This window comes from Ambystoma mexicanum, chromosome 13 (genome assembly GCF_040938575.1).
Source record: "Ambystoma mexicanum isolate Mex_15411 chromosome 13, UKY_AmexF1_1, whole genome shotgun sequence".
NCBI lineage: Eukaryota > Metazoa > Chordata > Amphibia > Caudata > Ambystomatidae > Ambystoma > Ambystoma mexicanum.
Window position 1 is genome coordinate 519,831,034 of NC_090938.1, and position 19,517 is coordinate 519,850,550.

The window sequence follows — 19,517 nt, forward strand, 5'->3', positions numbered from 1 at the left end:
TTTTAAGCAGATGGTTAACGAAAGACGTCTCCCCCTATCATGGAAAACATCTATTGTTGTCCCTATTTATAAAAAGGGAGACAGGCTTAACCCGAGAAATTATAGACCAATGGTGGTGTTGGATGCCCAAAGTAAATTTTTTACCTCCTTAGTGCAAGATCAGTTGTATTATTGGCTTCCAATAGTGGGAAATTGGATATTTTGCAGACCGTATTTGTAACTGGTGTAGGCACGTCCCTTAATCGTTTTTTAATAAACTATTTGAATGTGAAGGCTCTCTGGAAGGGTGCTGCGTTCTATCTGGCATTTGTGGATTTTGCCCTTGCCTTTGACAGCATAAATCAATCTTTGCTATGGTCAAAACTACTGAAACGGGGCTGTCCTATCTACCTGGTTGAGATCATTAAAGTCATCCACACGAATACCTCTATGCGCGTCAGATTGAATCGGCGTGAAGACTGTCGAAGCAGATTTGAACGGAACAGGGATTGAAACAGGGGTGTATTTTAGCCCTGATCCTTTTTAATCCATTCATTTCAGATGTAGGTGATTAATTACTGCATGCTTGAGCCTTCCCTCCCTGACTGGCGACATGTCCATGTGAGAGACTCCTTTATGCAGATGGCCTTGTTCCGATTGATCAGGCATCAAAGACAGTTGTCGGAATTGCAAAATTAAGAGCATTCAGATGATCTGATTAATATGGGTAAATGTAAGGTAATGGTTGTATGCTCTACCAGAAAGAAGCGCACCGAGGAATTTTAAATGGTATTTAAACACAGGTTCTTTGGATGTGGTTCCAACGTTTACCTACCTAGTCTTTACCTTGGTGCAGAGTGCAAGTTCTGTGACAATAACTGCTTTAAAACAAAAGGTGATGAGTTTATTTTTTTTTTTATTGTGTTTGGTTTGTACAAACCTTTACAATCACAAAAAAGTACAAACAAATGAGCAAAGTAACGACCATATTACAACATTTAAACAATTTAAAAAGAACATACAGCTTATAAAAGGTCACATTTCTGTACAGCAGAATATTACCAATTCTGATTTGTTTTTTCCCTATTCACAATAAACGCATAGAAAATTCATTTGTTTGTTTCAATACTTGACAGTAATTCGATTAATTTCAGATTAAAGGAGAGGCTAGAACTACTCATGCAACGATTCCAAAGTGATTCCATATAATTTCCAGTTTGGTTCTGAACATTAAGATCAAACATTTTGTTCCGAAGTGATGAAAAAAAGGATAGTAGATGACCATATGTTTGAGTGTTTCATCAATTTCGTCATCCTCGCAAAAACGACATGAAATTGAACAGTTTATTGTTGGTACTCTGTTCCAATTTTTGGTTTTGGACAGAGTATGAAATTGGTTTAAACGGAAGCGAATCAAAAGATTTCTACCAATTGCAGAAGGAAATTGAATTAAAGGTGATGAGTTTAGCTCCACGTGCAATGATTATAGATAGGAAATTGAGGCTTTTCGGCCATTCCTTTGAGTCACATTTTCGAAGGGTAATGTTGTACCTATGTTGATGTATGGTGCTAAGGTTTTGCTTCCTGCCACTAATATTCCCCAGAGGCTATTGCAGGGGTTGTTTTGGAGGACAGTGCTCAAGTTACCTCCAGGTGTTCCTGCGGCTGCTAGGCGGTGGGAGCGGGGTCTCTTATCCTTAGCAGCTACGGTAAACTGGAAAATCTTATCCCTTTACAGGAAAAGGTAGTACCAGGTTTGAGTTGGTTAATAAGGTAATGACAGGTAGGACAGACACGACTATAAATATGTGGGTTGAGTATTGTGTGAAAAGTTAGATGAAGCTTGATTTAACTAATGAAATCCTTGAGGGGAACCAAGAGGTTCTAAGGCTCAGTTGTGGTGAGAGAATTGGATCAATACTGATGAGTGTAGGAAGTGCAAACTATTCTGTCACATTTTATGGAGGTGAAAGCTCTTAATAACATTCCATACTATCTTAGGAGATTCCCTAATGTTGCAATGAGAGCACAATTCCTCTGCTTCCGCCTCAATTTAGTACACACATGAGATTTTGGGCGCACAGTGCGGTTTGCCATGAAGTCTTAGAATGTGTCGCTTCTGCAAAGTTTTGTCTCAAATTAAAACCTTGAAGCATATTGTGGTAGAATGTACGGGCCTGCTTCATCTTAGGCAATTGCACTTTGAGCGATATCTTAAGAGTACAGTTATGACCTGTGACAATTGGTGGCTTAAATTGCAAGCAGGGATGCATGCATCCTCATCTTTAGCTGTTAGATTTCTAAGTGTTATCTTTCCTAAAGCTATTGATGTGGAGAACAAGTAGGCCCTGGGAATGATTAACGGAAAATTGGGTAATATTAAATGCGACTCAAAAATTCTAGGTTTTAATGTGCATTTTATGGTCAAGTGATGGAATTGGGAACTTAATGAGACTAAGAACCTTTCCAATGTAACAGAATGATTTGTAGCCTTTTGATCAATTCTTAATACTGTTTTGATACTGAAGTTTTAATTTTATATTAATGAGATGCACTATGAATTTCTATGTGATTATGATGTTTTAACGTCTCGATTCTTTGTATGTGAAATGTTCCTTTTGAACCATAACACAATAAATCATACAAAAAGAGAAAGTACCATTGTTTTGATGAGTAGTCTTGTGGCATGTGCATGAGGGCACACAAATACCTGTTCCATTGGAAATACACATCAAGGAGATGCCAGTTTGCAAAATATTTGAGAGAGAGTGTAGCCCATATCTACAGAGACGATTCCTCTGTACACCATAGTGCACATGAAGTATGCAAAGGAGTAGGCTAACCTATCTTATATGATCACAGAAGTCTGAATTTAGCAGTCCAGTCTATGGTTCAAATTGGCATGTGTCATTCTTGGAGTGCTTTACAAGGGGAACACTGGCACTTGCAGTTTCCCCCCAGGGATTCCAGGTTCCGCTTTGCACTCTCTGGTCAGTTCTTTTACTCTAGTTTCTCCATCCATCGAAGGGTGGGGGGGATTTCTTACCCCTCTGGGGAACTGCTGCGTGTAGACCAGAAATGGGGCCCAGGTCTGGTAGAACTTGTTCTCGTTACCAAAACGGAGGGCTGTCATTTTTTCTGCCGCTACTATGTCCCAACACTTGGACCACCACATTGGGATTGCTGGGCCGTCGGGATTTTTCCAAAATCTGGCTATTGAAATCTTTGCAGCCGTTAGAAGATGCGAGCATAGATCTGCCATCTGGCCTGTTAGTGGGAACTGGCCCTCGCCCGTTGCTCCCAATAGGACGATTCCTGGGTCACATGGGATCGTGAGGCCCGTGATCAATTTTATTTGTTCCAGAACCTTTTTCCAGAATAGGGCGGCTTTGGGGCATGGCCATAGGATGTGGAATAGTGTGCCCGTGTTAGAGCAACCTCTCAAGCAGTGCAGGGGAATAGTGGGGTTACATTTATTGAGTATCTCAGGCGTTCGGTACCACCTATAGCATACTTCAAATGCCTGTCATGCCTGCCGGACATACCCCTGGACCAGGAACAACTTCTCCATACAAGATGAGTTACGCCCATAGAACCAGTAGACCTTTTTACTCAAAACGGAGGTTGTTCGATACATTGCCCGGAAAACGACGTCTGCATTTTTCATGTCGTTAATTTTCACGTGACTTAGGTCTGTCACGTGTATCACGGCAATGCGTACATAAGCAGCGTGGAAACTCCATTCGCTGCTTCTGATTAAGTCAATTTTGGCGTTTATAGCTGAACTCCGGACCTGCGTTCTCGCATTTCTTTCAGCAAACTTCTTTGGCCTAATTTGAGCTTGTTTTCCTCCACACACTAATTCCTGGGCTGCGTGTATCCTGTTCGCGTGCCAAAACTCCACACAGACGCTGTCTGCAAGCGCGGCTGTCCTGAGCTGCGTGAATCCTGTTCGCATGTCAAATCTCCACACGGACGCTGTCTGCAAGCGCGGCTGTCCTGAGCTGTGTGAATCCAGTTCGCGTGCCAAATCTCCACGCGGACGCTGTCTGCAAGTGCGGCTGTCCTGAGCTGCGTGAATCCTGTTCGCGTGCCAAATTTCCACGCGGACGCTGTCTGCAAGCGCGGCTGTCCTGAGCTGCATGAATCCAGTTCGCGTGCCAAACCTCCACGCGGGCGCTGTCTGCAAAGCGCGGCTGTCCTGAGCTGCGTGAATCTTGTTCGCGTGCCAAATCTCCACGCGGACGCTGTCTGTAAGCGCGGCTGTCCTGAGCTGTGTGAATCCAGTTCACGTGCCAAATCTCCACGCGGACGCTGCCTGCTAGCGCGGCTGTCCAGGGCTGCGTGAATCCTGTTCGCGTGTCTAATTCTTCACGCGGAAACGCGGTCTACAGGCGCGGCTGGCTTGGCTGCGTGTATGCTGTCGCGTGCAATCCTGCACGTGTTTTTCTGAACTACTTCGAACTTTTGCTACCTGTGACAGTCAACAGGTGAGATTCTTATTTTGTTCTTTGTGGGAAAGGAAGTATTTCATGAACTATTGGAAGGTGAATGTGCACAGTACATTGGACGCTATCCTGTGGTGCACCAACCCGGTATCTAGCGAGAGCCTCGTGCCGTTCGGGATAAGTCTCCCTTACTAATCTTCCCTTCCTTTGTCGTTTGTTCAACTCTTGGGACTCTTCAAGATATTGTCCTGGAATTCTTCAGTTTAGCCTTAAGGTCAGTGTCTGAATTAATCACAATTCCGTGTTTCTTAGTATTTAACTTGGGACAGTGTTTTATGATACTTATCTATTTTAGGCATACCTCCTGTACAATTCCCACGCCCTTTCCAGAGATCCATCTCTCTGCCTGTTTTATTCAGTCAGAGAGTTGTATCATTTGGAAGGTCTAATTTGACCTGTCTTCAATCAAGTCGTGTGAAGATAAGATCCGGATAAGCCCTACCAAATTGTATCCTTTTTTGGTTACTGTATCCTTTTCAGTTGATACTTTGGTGATTTATGACAATGCCCCTTTGTTAGTTATACACCTAGAGCTTTTGTGCGTTCGGTCCCAGATGCAGCTCCACTCTTCGGGTTCACTGTCTCTGCCTATGTCCTTTTCCCATTTCATCATGTAAGCCTCTTTTTCGCTTAGGTACTCTACCTTTAGATTTTAAAAAATAGTTTTATTTTCAAACACATTTGGGATTGATTATATTGTATTATGAATTCCTGCTTTGTTTTTTTCAGGTTTCTATTCAAGTATTTAAGAACACCTTTTATAGAAATTATAGTTTTGTTTTCTCTGAGTAAATGGAGACAACGAACATATACAGTACTCTTCCCCATCCATTCAGCCCCCTTTTGGGGTTTGGTATGGGCATGTTTTATAATTGATGGCATTGATAAATTAGACTGAGCCCTCCTGCTTAGTTTACAATCTGTAGTCTCTTGTGCAACACAAAATGTGTGAATCAAAGGTTACTTGCTCATATTGTTTTTATATTTGTGTGCACACAATGATATTCTGGTATAGCCCAGTACATGGTTTTCTTTTAAATCCTTTACTTTGCTTAGAATACCCATGCAGCCCTGCACAGCAGTTGTCCCCACTCTGAGTGCAGTGTTTGTGGATGAGAATTTACCAGATGGGACTCATCTGCAACCAGGAACTAAATTCATCAAACACTGGAGGATGAAGAACACAGGCAATGTGAAATGGAGTTGCGATACAAAGGTACCAGCTTTTGTGATACACCTTCATTTTTCAACCTATTGCTGTGCAGTTTGACTTGTGCATGTTTTCTTTGCTCATACCTGTCAAATGTGTAATCCAGAATAGTGGCAAATTAGGTTATGAAACAGGCCTCAGGCAGAAATTCACTTTTTTTTTAAGAACACCTGCCAAAATGTAAGTATTACAAGGCCAAAAATTAAATGTATAGCTAGTAAAAATGATAAGCTGTCATTAAAACTTAAACCAACATAGTAAGCAACCATTGATCATTCTCTCCTTCTTAGGTGTTGAGAAGGCATTTGATTGGGGCGTATTTTGCGGTTCCTCAGATTGATTTTTGTGCAAAAACAAGCTGGTCCAAATGTTATCACCTGGCCAGTTATCAGTCTCTGGTTGCTAGAATAAGGGTGCATGGATATTCCAAACATTGCATCATCTTCGCGGTAGTTGACAGGGGTGCCCCCTATCCCCTTTAAACTTTGCAGTCAATATGAGGCCTTTAGCAGCCGCCATAGGGCCACCCCAAGTATACAGAAAATAAAATGAGGTGATAATGAATGCGAGATTTTATTTTTATTTCTATGGCGCAAGGACAAGAGCGCGTAGACATAGGGGGGGCCTGGACATGACATAACATACATGTATATTGAGGTAGAGCCCGGGAGCGTGTGGGATTACTTAAACAGGATTGTTTTTAATCAACATTTGAAAGCAGGGATGCAGGTGCAAGTTCTCAGGTCCGGTGTTAAGGCATGCCACATTTTGGGTGCTCCGTAAGAGAAGGCTCTTTGGGCAACAATAGACCGTTTGCCCAAACAGTGTCTAGAAGGCAGGCATTATTGTAATGTAGCAGGCAATGACCTTGTCTTCAGGTTAATAAGTCGCCGAAGATTGCGCTGACATCCCAGAGGACCTTCAAGACTCGATTGGCACAGAAGTCAAGAGAGCCCTTTGGGATGCCAGCAAGGGAAAAAACATTGTGGGGCAGAAAAATCCCTTGATGTGTGATGATTCTGGAGTAGCAGAAGCTTCAATGTGCGCCAGTGAATTGGCTTCCAAAGCATGAGATGAGGTGGAGGAATAGCAGTCTTCGGAGCTGGAGCAACTGGAAGCGGACCAAGAATGCTGCAGAGCGAAGGCTGGAGAGCCCGGGAGAAAGGAGAGAGCGTGCGTGAAGAAAAGGGAGGAAAACTGGGGAATGCCAAAGGGTTGAAAAAGAGGGAGACCTATAGGCTGGGAGCTACTGGAGCGGCACGGTCTCCAACCAATGTCGAAAGAGAGAGAGAGGGGAACCAGAGAGAGCACTGAGTAACACAGGCTCCGGTATCAAGGAGAGGAGAGAAAACACTAGAATCAATTAACAAGCATCAATGCTAGCAAGAATAAGAAGCGACGCATCCGCTTACCGTTTCAATGCTCCTTATGAGCCGGGACTCCTCTACCATTGCTACCGGCGTCCGCTGAGTGCCATCTTGTGGAACAACTGGACCACGTCGTTCAGTACAATCTGAAGGAACAGTCTTCCGCCATCTTGGTTGAAGTAGCATACAGCATGAACGCGCTTTCTTCCATCAGTGCCATAAAGACAATTTCTTGTAGGGGTGTTTCCTGACAATTATTGGATCTTAGCACTCTGTGTGCCGGAAGCCAGGACATGCAATTGGTCAGGTACTTTGGTCTCACTCCATACAGGCACTTGTGTATAATGCACTCGACTCTAAAAGAGATTCTACTGCTGATCAGGACCCAGTGTAGAGCTTTACGAGCTGCAGACACATGGTCCAATCTGCAGAGGCCCTCTACAATGTGAATGGCATTGTTCTGGACAACCTGCAGTCTCATTACTTCACTCTTAGCAACGCCCATCAGGAGGCTTGAACAATAATCAAGTTTAGCTCCTATTATGGCATGTACAATGGTAGCACAGTTGGCAGGGTGGAGAAATGGTCTAAGCTGGACAAGTAGTTTGAGGTGGTAGGAGGTACTTGAAACCGGACTCCTTATTTGTGCTTTCATGTTAAGATTTTGATCCAGGGTGACTTCCAGCGTTTTGATTTTAGTTTTGGTGAATACACTGCAGCCTGCGATATTAACATTTTGGTATTCTGGGCCAAGCTTCTCGAGCTCTGCTGAGCTGCCCATGATCATAAGCTCAGTCTTGGTGCCGTTCAGTGCCAGTCCTTTGACACACATCCAGGTTTGGAACTGGCCTTAGATAGCATTGATGGTAAGTTGATCAACATGGAAGTTCCCCGTAACGGGGATCAGGTATTGAGTATCATCAGCATAATTAGCATACACAATGCCTTCCCTATCCAGATGTTCGAACAGTGGTAACATAAATATGTTAAACAATGTGGGTGATGCACACGATTCCTGTGGTACCCCAAAGGTCACTGAGACCTCTTCAGCCATGACGTCTTTGAAAAAGACTTTGGCCTTGAGATCTGAGAGGAAGGATTTTATCCAAGCCGCAGCTGATGGAGTGAAGGAGGACACATGATGCAGACGATTGGTAAGTGAGTGATCCACTAGATCAAATGCGGCGGACAAGTCTAGGGAAACGAGCAATGTCGTAACTGAAAGGATTTAAAGATGTTCTTAGTTAGGTCAAGTAAGATGGATTCTGTTCTATGTGCACACCTCAAACCTGATTGTTTTTCTCCAAGAATCTTTAGACAGGAAATCCTCTATTTGTACATGAGCTATATTATCGAGGATTTTCCACAGGTAGGGCAAATTTGTAATAGGCTGATAATTGCCTGGCACATTGGGGTCTAGAGAGGGTTTTTTGATCCGTGGTGAGACGCAAGCTTTTTGGATACAGGGTGGAACATGGTTCTCTGAAAATTATGCATTTATAAATTTGGTGATTAACGAAATCAATTGAGGGACAAAAGCTTTTACAGTGAGAGCTGAGCAGGGATCCCCCTTACAGTTTGTGTGTTTGAGTTGTTTGATTTTCTGTCATTTGCTCCTTGTTCACTAACTGAAATTTTAATGTAAGTTTAGTAGACAGACGTGTGGTCCACACCAGGGCCGATACTCCTTTATGGGTTACATCTGGAATAATGTTTGTTTCAATATCCTACTGTATGCGTGTCAGCTTACTGATGAGGGCATTCTGAATACTTGTGCACCAACTACCGTCTTTGGTTATCTGAGTTGGGCAGGGATTCACCAGCTCTTTAAGGATTCTGAACAGTTCCCTAGAGTTGGAAGTAGCCCCAGAGATACTTTGGTCAAAATACAATTGTTTTGCCTCGCAGATTACAACTTTGGAGGCTTTGGCGGTAACAGAAAAGGTGACCTTATCATGAGGGAGCTTGGTTTTTACTCATAGTTTCAGAGATGTGTTCTTGGCCTTTTTCAGTTTACGGATATCTTCCGAGAGCCAGGCTTTGTCCGGTTTGGTGCTCATAATGAGTGAATATTTACTGATGTCATACTTGCTTCCATATCATCTGACATTATTTGCTCGCTGCTGTTGTTGTTTTAATATTAGTTAGTGTGGTCTCTGGCTTTATGATTAATTTTACTAAGTCGGAAGTCATGGACTCTGGAATACCAAAAGAGGATCTTCAATTGCAACACTCCACCTCCTCCACCTCCTTCATACTTGCAACACTCCACCCGTTTAATATCCAGGTATATCTATTCTTAGTTCCTTTTGTTTATTTCTAGCAGAACCTCTGGTTCCCGTTTTTTGTGATCTCAAGCGCAAATCATGCACAGATGGTGCTCAAACAAATCGTTGGCAGTTATAAAATGTCTGTCCTTCCTGGAATCTTATTTCTATTCTTTGTGTGCCCATAATACCAAACTGTAATGGATTCACTTCAAAAGGATATGTGTATCTAGTTGGGGAGACAAAAGGGCAAAGGTACCCAGTAACATGGTAGTTAAATCTAGGTTGGAATGTCTGGACATTCTGGATTACTGCCTGGCTTCTGAGCTGAGCGAGATTGTTGAATGGCAAACGCATTCATCTAATAAATGGTAATGGCATATGGCAGTTAGTATTGCTAACATACTTATATGTTTTATTCTAGGGCTCCCCTGCCTTTCTGTACCTCCTGCTTTTTATCAGAAGCACATTATGAAAATACTTCAAGATAAATGGGATGGGGATGGCTGTAGAACAAGCCTAACAACATTTCCTGGTCCTTGTACATTGATAATTGCTAATCCTAACTTCTCCCTGACAAATGGGAATAGGTACTTTATGAGATAGGGAAAGGGAGAGCTGTGAGCTTTCTCAACTTTTCCATAAAAGGCCACATCAAATCGTTTGTGGATTGCAAGCAAGAATTTAATTTGTGGGAGGAGAAAAGTGATCTGCAGCTGCACCAGAGGGTGCTATGCACAGGGATACGTGGGATATATATAATCCGGGTAAACGAAGAAGCTGTTGGAGCAGATATCTGGGCCACTCTTGAACTGGTCTTGTTGAAAACATTTCCAAACAAGATAAAAAATGAACGTTTTTGAATGTTTTTTTTTTAAATTGCTGCTTTGTTGATACATGTGTGAAGTCTTTATGCATTGCTTAAATTGAGAACAATGGAAAATATATTCATCTCTAGTAGCAAGCTGCTGACGCTAGAAAAAGAGAAATCAAAAGATGCGTGTATTGTTGGCAAAATGGAGAGTGAAGGATGCGACTGGAGAGGGAAGGTGACAACATACTGTTATATTGGTTGCTCCCATAGTGCCTGAACTCTCTGTAAGGCTGCTTGCCTCATAACTGTGCAGTAAGAGAGAATGGTGTTAAGACACTGGACAGTGGGAAGGGAAGAGCATGCGTTTGGAAGATAAACCAGCAGGTGCCATGGAAGGAGTGTGATAATGTTTGTTCTGATGCTTGTGAATCTGCTTAGAATCGCTGCACATGTAGTCTGACATCTGGTGGTAATCGCAGAGTATTGCATCTTCTTTCCAAAGATTGAAAAGGGACGTCGACATGGACGGGACTGTAACACTATCCGTGACGTGTAGTGTACCCAATATCCCTCACACGTCGAGGTCCTACGGAGCTCGTAAGAGTTTTACAATGCTGTTTTCCTGTTCCTCTGCGATTCGCTTACCTTCGATTACTCAACGACTGTTCGACGCCTGATCCTGCCCGCCGACGATCCATCCTGACTGCTCGGTGTGAGAAACCGGAGGGCGTTATCACAGGTAGGCCCTGAGGATCCTTTGTTCAGGTGGCCAGGAGAGGGCCATCGCTCTTGGATCCCAACCCGGGGGACGGACAAGAGAGGGAGGATCACCTGGGCATGGGGTCCTTGGAGGCTCGGGAGAGAGTGCCTGAAGGTGAGATATGGTGTTCCCCCTTTCATTGCTCTGATCCATCTTGCCCTCCCTGTACAGTCATGGACTATTGTTACACCTCCCGTGTCTTAACTCATGACTTTACATCAGAGAAGTTGCCTGAAGATGAGGCCCGAAACTCTCCCATTCTCCAGCATGGGGTCTGGCATGGATTCACATGCTCATGAATATTCCCCGTCGTCAGGCTGGGAATCCTCGGTAAAGAAAAAACCAGTATCAGTTTCGTTTCTGATCTGTCTTTCGTAGTAGTAACCAATCACTGGTCTCTGCGTCATACTGACCACAGCCAATGACTGCCCTCTACCTAAGCCCCGCCTCTGGCAGCCATCTTCAGATTTTTACCGCACGTTCATGTGTTGGGATCCTCGTGCTATTGCTCTCGAGCGTTAGTGCTATTTTTCGCGCTTTTTCACAAAAACTTCGATATTTTCGGTCAAAAGAGCCTCAAGCTCCACCTATCCTACATCCGATCAACGGGGACCCGTGTCGGATTCGCCTGCGCCCCTCAAGGGTGAAGATTTCGTCGAGCTACACTTCGGAGGACTCCAGAAGCTTCTCAGGCCCGGTCTCGGAGATGGCCCAGGAGAAGGGAAGCTCGACGCCCGGAAAGCTGTTCAGGGTCTGCCCTGGATGCCAGCTGCAGAACGTCTTTAAGGAGGACGAACACTCTTTCTGCCTTTACTGCCTTCATGAGGACAAGACGCACGTGGAGAAGGACTGTGCGTTTTGCGGCAACATGTCGGAACGGACCATGAAGGACCGCCATCAACGTCTCGCCAACTGGCTGGAGGGTAAGAGCCCGTCCGGCGAGAAGAAGAGGAAATCCGAGCGGCCTTCTAAGACCTTTGAGGGCGCCCCGGCGACGGGGGCCCAACATAAGGCTAAGCACCGCGAGTCCGCTGGCACCGGGAGCGCCGAACGGTCGGGCTCTACGGGCGTCAGGCAGGGCGCACCCTCCCCGGCACCATCAACCACGAGCCAACGCTCTGGGTCGGGTAAGAGGAAGGCCGAGCACCCGGCGAAGCTCCTGGAGAGGCCCCGGTCGAGCTCTAAGGCAGAGGAGGAGCGTGGCAGTGCCCCCTCCCTCAAGGATAAGGCGGTGAGCGCACCTAAGGTGGTGAAGGCCTTGATCCATCCGACCAAGCCCTCTATCGAAACGGTCGCGGCGGCCCTGGCTCAGCCTGTGGAGGCTACACCAGTGGTGGCGACCTCAGGGCCCAGAATCTCCCTGCCTCCTCGGAGGGAGTCTTCTTTTGTGCCCATCGAGAGGACCCCCGTGAAACCCCCCGTGGGGAAGAAGAAGGGGGGGCAGGGCGTCGTCGTAGATTCGGCCTCAACCTCAGAAGAGGAGCAGATCGAGGTCTTAAGCCACGGCCTAGGCGTGGAAGAAAGCCAGCCCGTCGGAATGGACCCCGACGCAGGTGACGACGACGACATCGTCGAGGATGCCGACGGGGCCCCTGCTCGCCCGTCGGATTCCCCTCTACCAGCGCCGCAAGACAACTCGGCGGCCATTTTGTTGGCCATACAGTCCTTATGCACCGAGATAAGGACGAGGCTACCGTTACCGACTGAGGAACCTCTCCCGTCGGGGGATCCAGAACCGGGGCCTTCTGGTGTTCCCCCTACCAAGAAAAGAAGGATCCATCCACCACCTCCTTTTCAACCGTCGCGCCCCGTTCAGCCCTCCTCCCCGTCCACCCGAGGGGATGATACGGGGACTGACACGGCAGCGACGGGTACGGACGACGAGGCATACGACGAGGATATTCCGTCGTCGCCTCCCGCCAGGGCTTCTCCGCCCGACGAGATCGGATCTTTCCACTCCATGATCTCCAGGGCTTCCGAGCTTTTCCAACTCTGCCCTGAGGAGAAGAAAAAGGAAGGCTTCCTTTATCAGAGGCGCGAGGCCAAGAGGAAGACGGTCCTCGCGGTGCCTCTGCTGGACGACATTTGGGATGAGGGCCTTTCCCTCCTCAAGAACCCTTCCACGACGCCAGCTAGAAGAGACCGGTACGAGAAAAAATACCGGGTCCCGGACACGGCCCCCCTGTGCCTCCGGGCGCAGCCTACCCCGGATTCCGTCGTCTCCGCGGCGGCCAGGAAGAAAGCGGGGGGGGGGTGCGGCCTCCACATCGACTTCCCCGCCGGACGGCGAGGGAAAGAAATTGGATGCGATGGGACGTAGAGTCATCTCGTCGGCAGCGACGACGATTAAAGCGGCCAACGCCTTGGCTATCGTGGCTCGCTACGACAGGGAGCTCTGGTACAAGATAGCTCCCCTGCTGGATTTTCTGCCGGACGACAAGAGGGCGGAGGCCCTGGAGATCCTGCAGGAAGGTGAGGTGGCCTCCGACCACGCTATCACCGTGGCGACGGACATTGCCGACACTGGGTTCCGCCAGTTGGGCAACGGCGTTTGCCTTCGACGTCGTGGATGGCTCAAAGCTACGGACTTCCGGCAGGACGTCCAGACCAGAGTCCTGGACATGCCCTTCGACGGGAACAACCTGTTTGGGAAGACTGTGGACGATTCCCTTCAGGCCATTAAGGCAGATACTGAGACGGCCCGGGCCCTTGGAGTTCTGCAGCAACGACGGACGCCCTTTCGGAGCAGCGGAGGCAAGGGCGCCTCCAAAGGTTCCGGCGGCGGTTTCGCTTCCTACCGTCAAGCGGCCCGCTCGTCGTCGCAAGAGGCCTACAGAGGACGAGGCAAGTCTAGCGGACCCCGCCGTCGTCGCCAAGGAGGTCAAGGCGGCAAGGCCGCGTCCAAGCAGGATTGAACCGGCCGTGGGGTCGGGCCCCCACCGAAGCACCCCGGTGGGAGGCCGTCTGGCGAGCTTCGTCAGCGTGTGGGAGTCCATCTCCACCGACCGTTGGGTGCTGGACGCCCTGGCCCGGGGCCACGCGCTCGAGTTTCAGAGAAGGTGCCCGCGCGTCCCCCCCGTGGCCAGGAAAGAACTTCACGTCCCTCAACTTCTTCTGGAGGTAAAAGCAATGCTCAGGAAGGGCGCCATCGAACTCGTCCCAAAGAGGCTTCGGGGCTCCGGAGTCTACTCGAGATACTTCCTCGTGAAGAAGAAGACGGGAGGATGGCGCCCCATCCTAGACCTGCGACGTCTGAACAAGTTCATCAAGGCGCAGAAGTTCCGGATGGTCACCCTCCAGCACGTCCTGGGTCAGCTGGAGGAAGGGGACTTCCTATCGTCGTTGGATTTGGAGGATGCCTACTTCCACATTCCCATCCTAAAGGGGCACCGGAAATTCCTCAGGTTCGTGGTCCAAGGGCGTCATTACCAGTTCAAAGCCCTCCCCTTCGGACTACGGTCGGCACCCAGGGTATTCACCAAGTGCCTCGCACCGGTGGCGGCGCAGCTGCGCCGCGAGGGGATCCACGTCTACCCCTACCTGGACGACTGGCTCATCCGCGCCAAGACGAGGGAGCTCGCCGTGGTCCACACGGCAAGGACCGTCCAACTCCTCACGGACCTGGGATTCTCCGTGAACTACGCCAAATCCCACCTGGTGCCCGCGCAAGACGCACTGTTTCTGGGAGCGAGGCTCGACACAGTGTCCCTTCTGGCCTCCCCGTCCGAGGAGAGGACCAGGACCATCTTGGGCAAGGTGCAACGGATGTTGGTGGCCGACGCGGCCAAAGTGAGGTCCATCAAGTCCCTCCTCGGGATGATGTCTTCCTGCATCTACCTCATTCCCATGTGCAGGCTCCGGATGCGCCCGTTGCAAGAATTCCTGGATGCGCGCTGGATCCAGACGACGGGCAGCTTCGAGGAAAGGATCAAGCTCGACGAGAGCTTCCGACGAGTGATACGGTGGTGGGGCACCCGCGCGCATCTGACGGCGGGCATGGACTTCCAGACCCCAGCCCACCGAGAGACTGTGACCACGGATGCCTCCCTGGAAGGGTGGGGAGCGCACACCGAAAATCTGCACGCAAGGGGACTCTGGCTCCCGACGGAGAAGTCCCTGCATATCAACGTCCTGGAGCTCCGTGCAGTGTTTTGGGCCCTCAGGTCCTTCCTTCCGTCCCTCAAGGGCAAGGTGGTGAGGATCTTCACCGACAACACCACCACCATGTTTTACATCAGGAAACAGGGCGGAACCAGGTCCCCAGCGCTGTCCAAGGAGGCGCAGGACCTGTGGCATTGGGCCGTCGCCCAAGGGATTTTTCTGGTACCGTTTCACCTGGCAGGGATAAAAAACACCATCGCCGACTCACTCAGCAGGGAGCTGCGCTCGTGCCACGAGTGGGAACTTCGGCAGGATCTGGTGGATCGCCTCTTCCGACGGTGGGGCACACCCCAGATCGACCTGTTCGCGACGGCGACGAACACCAAGTGCCGGAGGTTCGCCAGCAGGTTTCCCCAGGCGAGGAGCATGGGCGATGCTTTCTCGTTCCCCTGGGAGGGCCTGTTCCTCTACGCATTCCCTCCCTTGCCTCTGCTAATCCGGCTCGTCAACCAGCTCAAGAGGTCACGGTGCAGGATCATCCTCGTCGCACCTGCGTGGCCGAGGCAGATATGGTTCCCGGACCTTCTGGACTTGTCAGCGTCCCCGCCAATCAAGCTGCCGGCGGACGCGGATCTACTCTCCAGGGAAGGAGGCGCCATCCTCCACCACGACCCGAAGTCGCTGAACTTGCAGGCCTGGCTCCTGCAGCGCTAGAGTTTGGAGGATACGACATACCGGCCGACTGCAGAGAGGTTCTTGCAAAGGCCAGGGCGTCCTCGACTCTTAAATGCTACGGACACAAATGGAAGAGGTTCTCTGTCTGGTGCCACGCACAGAAGATTAACCCTCTACGGATTACTGCTCCCCAAGTACTGCCGTACCTGCTGACGCTGGCCAAAGCTGGTCTGGCACACGCGTCCATCAAGATTCATCTTGCTGCGATCTCCCGATACACCAGAACCACGGGGCGGACGTCCTTGTGGTCTCATCGTCTGGTGAAAGAGTTCATGAAGGGACTGTTCAGATCGTTCCCGCCCGTGAAGGCTCCGGCCCCGGCGTGGGAGCTCAACGTGGTGCTGACCAAGCTCATGGGACCTCCGTTCGAGCCTCTGCACTCGGCCCCGTTGAAGTTTCTATCGTGGAAAACAGCTTTTCTTGTGGCCATCACCTCCGCACGACGAGTGGGAGAGATCCAGGCCCTTTCCTGCAAGGCCCCGTACTTGACTTTCCACGACACGAGGGTGGTGCTCAGGACGCACCCCTCCTTCATGCCCAAGGTACCGTCGGACTTCCATCTCAACGAACCCTTGGTGTTACCTGTGTTCTTCCCGTCGCCTTCGTCGCCGGCTGAGAGGACTTTGCACTCGCTGGATGTAGCTAGAGCGCTGAAGTTCTACGTGGACCGCACGAAGGGTTTTCGGAAGACGTCACAACTCTTTGTTAACTTTGGACCTGTCAATCAGGGGAAGGCTCTCTCGAAGGCTTCCATCTCCAGATGGCTCTCCGGCTGTATCATGTACTGTCACCGGTTGGCAAACCGACCGCTGCCTGGCCGTCCGAGAGCCCATTCCACCAGAGCGATCGCAGCTACCACGGCGTTCCTATCTGGTGTGCCCCTGCTGGACATATGCAGGGCTGCTACGTGGAGGTCGACGCACACCTTCACGAAATTCTACTGCGTCGACCGGGATTCCAGGGAGGAGTCCAGGGTCGGCCAAGCAGTGCTGCGCAACCTGTTCGCCTGAGGTGAGCCTGGTGAGGAGGTAAGATGCTTAATGTTAAGTTTGATGTGATGCTTAATGTTGAGCCTTTGCCACCTCCCGTGGTTGTGCATGTGTGTACTGCTATGTATTCTTTATTCATGAGCATGTGAATCCATGCCAGACCCCATGCTGGAGAAGGAACAAGTTACTTACCTGTAACTGTTGTTCTCCAGCATGGGTCTGGCATGGATTCACATGCGAACCCTCCCGCCTACCCCTCTGCGGCTCTTCACTTGGTCATACTGCCACTTCACGTGCTTCCAAATCTGAAGATGGCTGCCAGAGGCGGGGCTTAGGTAGAGGGCAGTCATTGGCTGTGGTCAGTATGACGCAGAGACCAGTGATTGGTTACTACTACGAAAGACAGATCAGAAACGAAACTGATACTGGTTTTTTCTTTACCGAGGATTCCCAGCCTGACGACGGGGAATATTCATGAGCATGTGAATCCATGCCAGACCCATGCTGGAGAACAACAGTTACAGGTAAGTAACTTGTTCCTTATGTACCCCGAGCCAGCCTACCCTCCCGATACTTCCATGGTATACTAACACTCGAGTCCCATTACACCACAACTCTTTATCTTGGAAAAGGGAAAGAGAAAACACCAACGGAAGTCAAACCATTTTCCAACCCTTAAATGCAACCTAGTTTTCCCTTCTTCTAAACCCAGAGGACGATTAATATATCTCCCATTGTCCTCTCAGGAGAACTACAAAACTAAGAATTCTTACTCACTTTTCTTACGTGTCCATACACAAGCTACCTACCGTCACAACAGGAAACTACAACTTCCATAATTCCCTTACCCCAGCGAGTTACCCATGTACTAAAACTAGAAAGAGTACCTCTAGTGATATGCAGTGGCTAATGAGACCAAGCAGAGTCAAGCGCTCAATCACAATCATACCCATTCTGCCTTTTAAAGGACATTCTATCCATCACAACTCCTCCTCCCCAATTAAGAAAATTAATAAGAAGAAGAAGAGGCAACCATAAAGAATAAAGATTACTCAAAACCACACTGGGAAACAAAAGACAGACTACCCCATGCAAACACTGGACTGTCCCACTAATAGAGACAGGCAAAGTCAGACAGACCCAGCCCTGATCAAACACCTGCAACCAATTAACATCTCGCAGGTGTATGAAAGGAGGCTGTTGGCAGAAAGGAGGAGGTTGCTCTTGGGAAGATAGGAGGGAGGCTGCAAGACTGCGTCCGGCAGAGGATCCCTACTAAACTCCCAAGCACTCAGTCAGCAGGACCGGGCACAAGAGCGGACAGCTCTTCCTGGGCTACTGCAAACCAGGCTGAGGAAATCAAATTGCCAAGAGATTGATCAAAAGCTGATGAGAGCCAGAGAGAGCCAAGCGAGAGAAATACATTTCCAAGAGGCCACAAGGTTTTTCAAGAGGCAAAACCCACAGAGTGTAGGGGGTCCCTCCTTTAAAGTGCCACACAGGTGACCGCTTCACCCTTCACTTCCCCCGTTGAATGGCAGAGTTGGGGAGGACGAACAACCAAAGAAAAACACAACAGGTGATTTAGTGATAGGCATGAAAGGCCTGTTTGAGTCAAGGAAAGATTGAAGCCACAACAGTGTTTCTCCCAATTGAAGGTTGCGCGTGTGTGGTGAGACGCGAAAGAAAGCATACCTGAAGTGAACTCTAAAGTCACTGATAATTGTGAAGCCAGTGATACAGAGTAGCAAAGTGTCCGGCGAAAGGAAATAGCCCACTCGAAAGTCTCTGCAAAATGTTTGATGTTTTATTATAAAGCGACACAGTGAACAAACTCTTTAATGCACAATGGTCAAGATTAACCCAGACGAAAGGGGAAGTTAAAAGATGATTGCTTTAAGAGAAAGATTTCTTTTAACTTTTCTGATTGTGTATTGGAACTACCAAGAAAGACCAAGAGACATAGGGGCAAATACCATAAGGGAGAGCTGAAGTGAAATTCGAAGTGGTCCTGCATAGGTCTATGGGAAAAGCCTTGCACACTCAAAAGTCTTTAACATCAGTGAAAGGTCCGAGCCCGACTGTGGGAGACCTGGAATGTTAAATAAGTTCGGGGAAGTGAACCCCTAACGAATGTGAATGAAGCTTGGGGAGGGGAAACCCTGCAAGTGCTGTGATTACGAGGTCCGAGCCCGGCTGAGGGAGACCTATATGAGCTGTTGATGCCGAGAGAGGTCTGAGCCGGACAGAGGGAGACCTACGTGCACTTTTGTTGAACTGTGAAAGAACCTTTGGTAAACTGAAAATAAGTGACTTTAACGTGGAAGGCCAAGTGGCCCTCAACCCACGTGTGAAACTGCATTTTTTAATAACCTGAGCCAGAGTATGGCATCCTTTCTACAGGCATCGCCTTGCTCCGTGCAGTCGAACATGGGGAGGAGAGCTAACTTTCCTTTGCGTACACACTCCCCTTTACACAATTTTTGTATAAGAGGCAGCTCAGGCATTCGTTTATTTTTTAGATTTGCCATTTTGATTTTAAATAGACGGACTAGGACTGAGTTTTCTTTATTATTTGATGGTAGCGACTACTCCCATCGTAGCTATAGGGCAAAGTAGGAGTTTTTCCAAACCCCAATAATGTAATAAAGGTTTTGAAACTTGTAGCTCGTGTCAGTGTCATACTTGTGATACCATGCATTCCTCACATCGGCGACTGTTTTCCACATGGCTCTGGCCCTCCGGTCCGGCCTTTACCGTAGGGAGAGTGGGACTTTGTTCATACTG

General features: G+C 48.6%; 1 protein-coding gene across 5 annotated transcripts in view; it reads left to right on the forward strand.

Annotated features, from left to right (window-relative positions):
* NBR1 (NBR1 autophagy cargo receptor) overlaps window positions 1-19,517 on the forward strand; it is a 1,466,631-nt gene that overhangs the window by 610,963 nt on the left and 836,151 nt on the right. For all 5 annotated transcript variants that reach the window (XM_069634202.1, XM_069634206.1, XM_069634204.1 and 2 more), the window contains exon 11: window positions 5,544-5,703. In XM_069634202.1, the coding sequence (XP_069490303.1) occupies window positions 5,544-5,703 (160 nt within the window). The remainder of the gene's footprint in view (window positions 1-5,543; window positions 5,704-19,517) is intronic.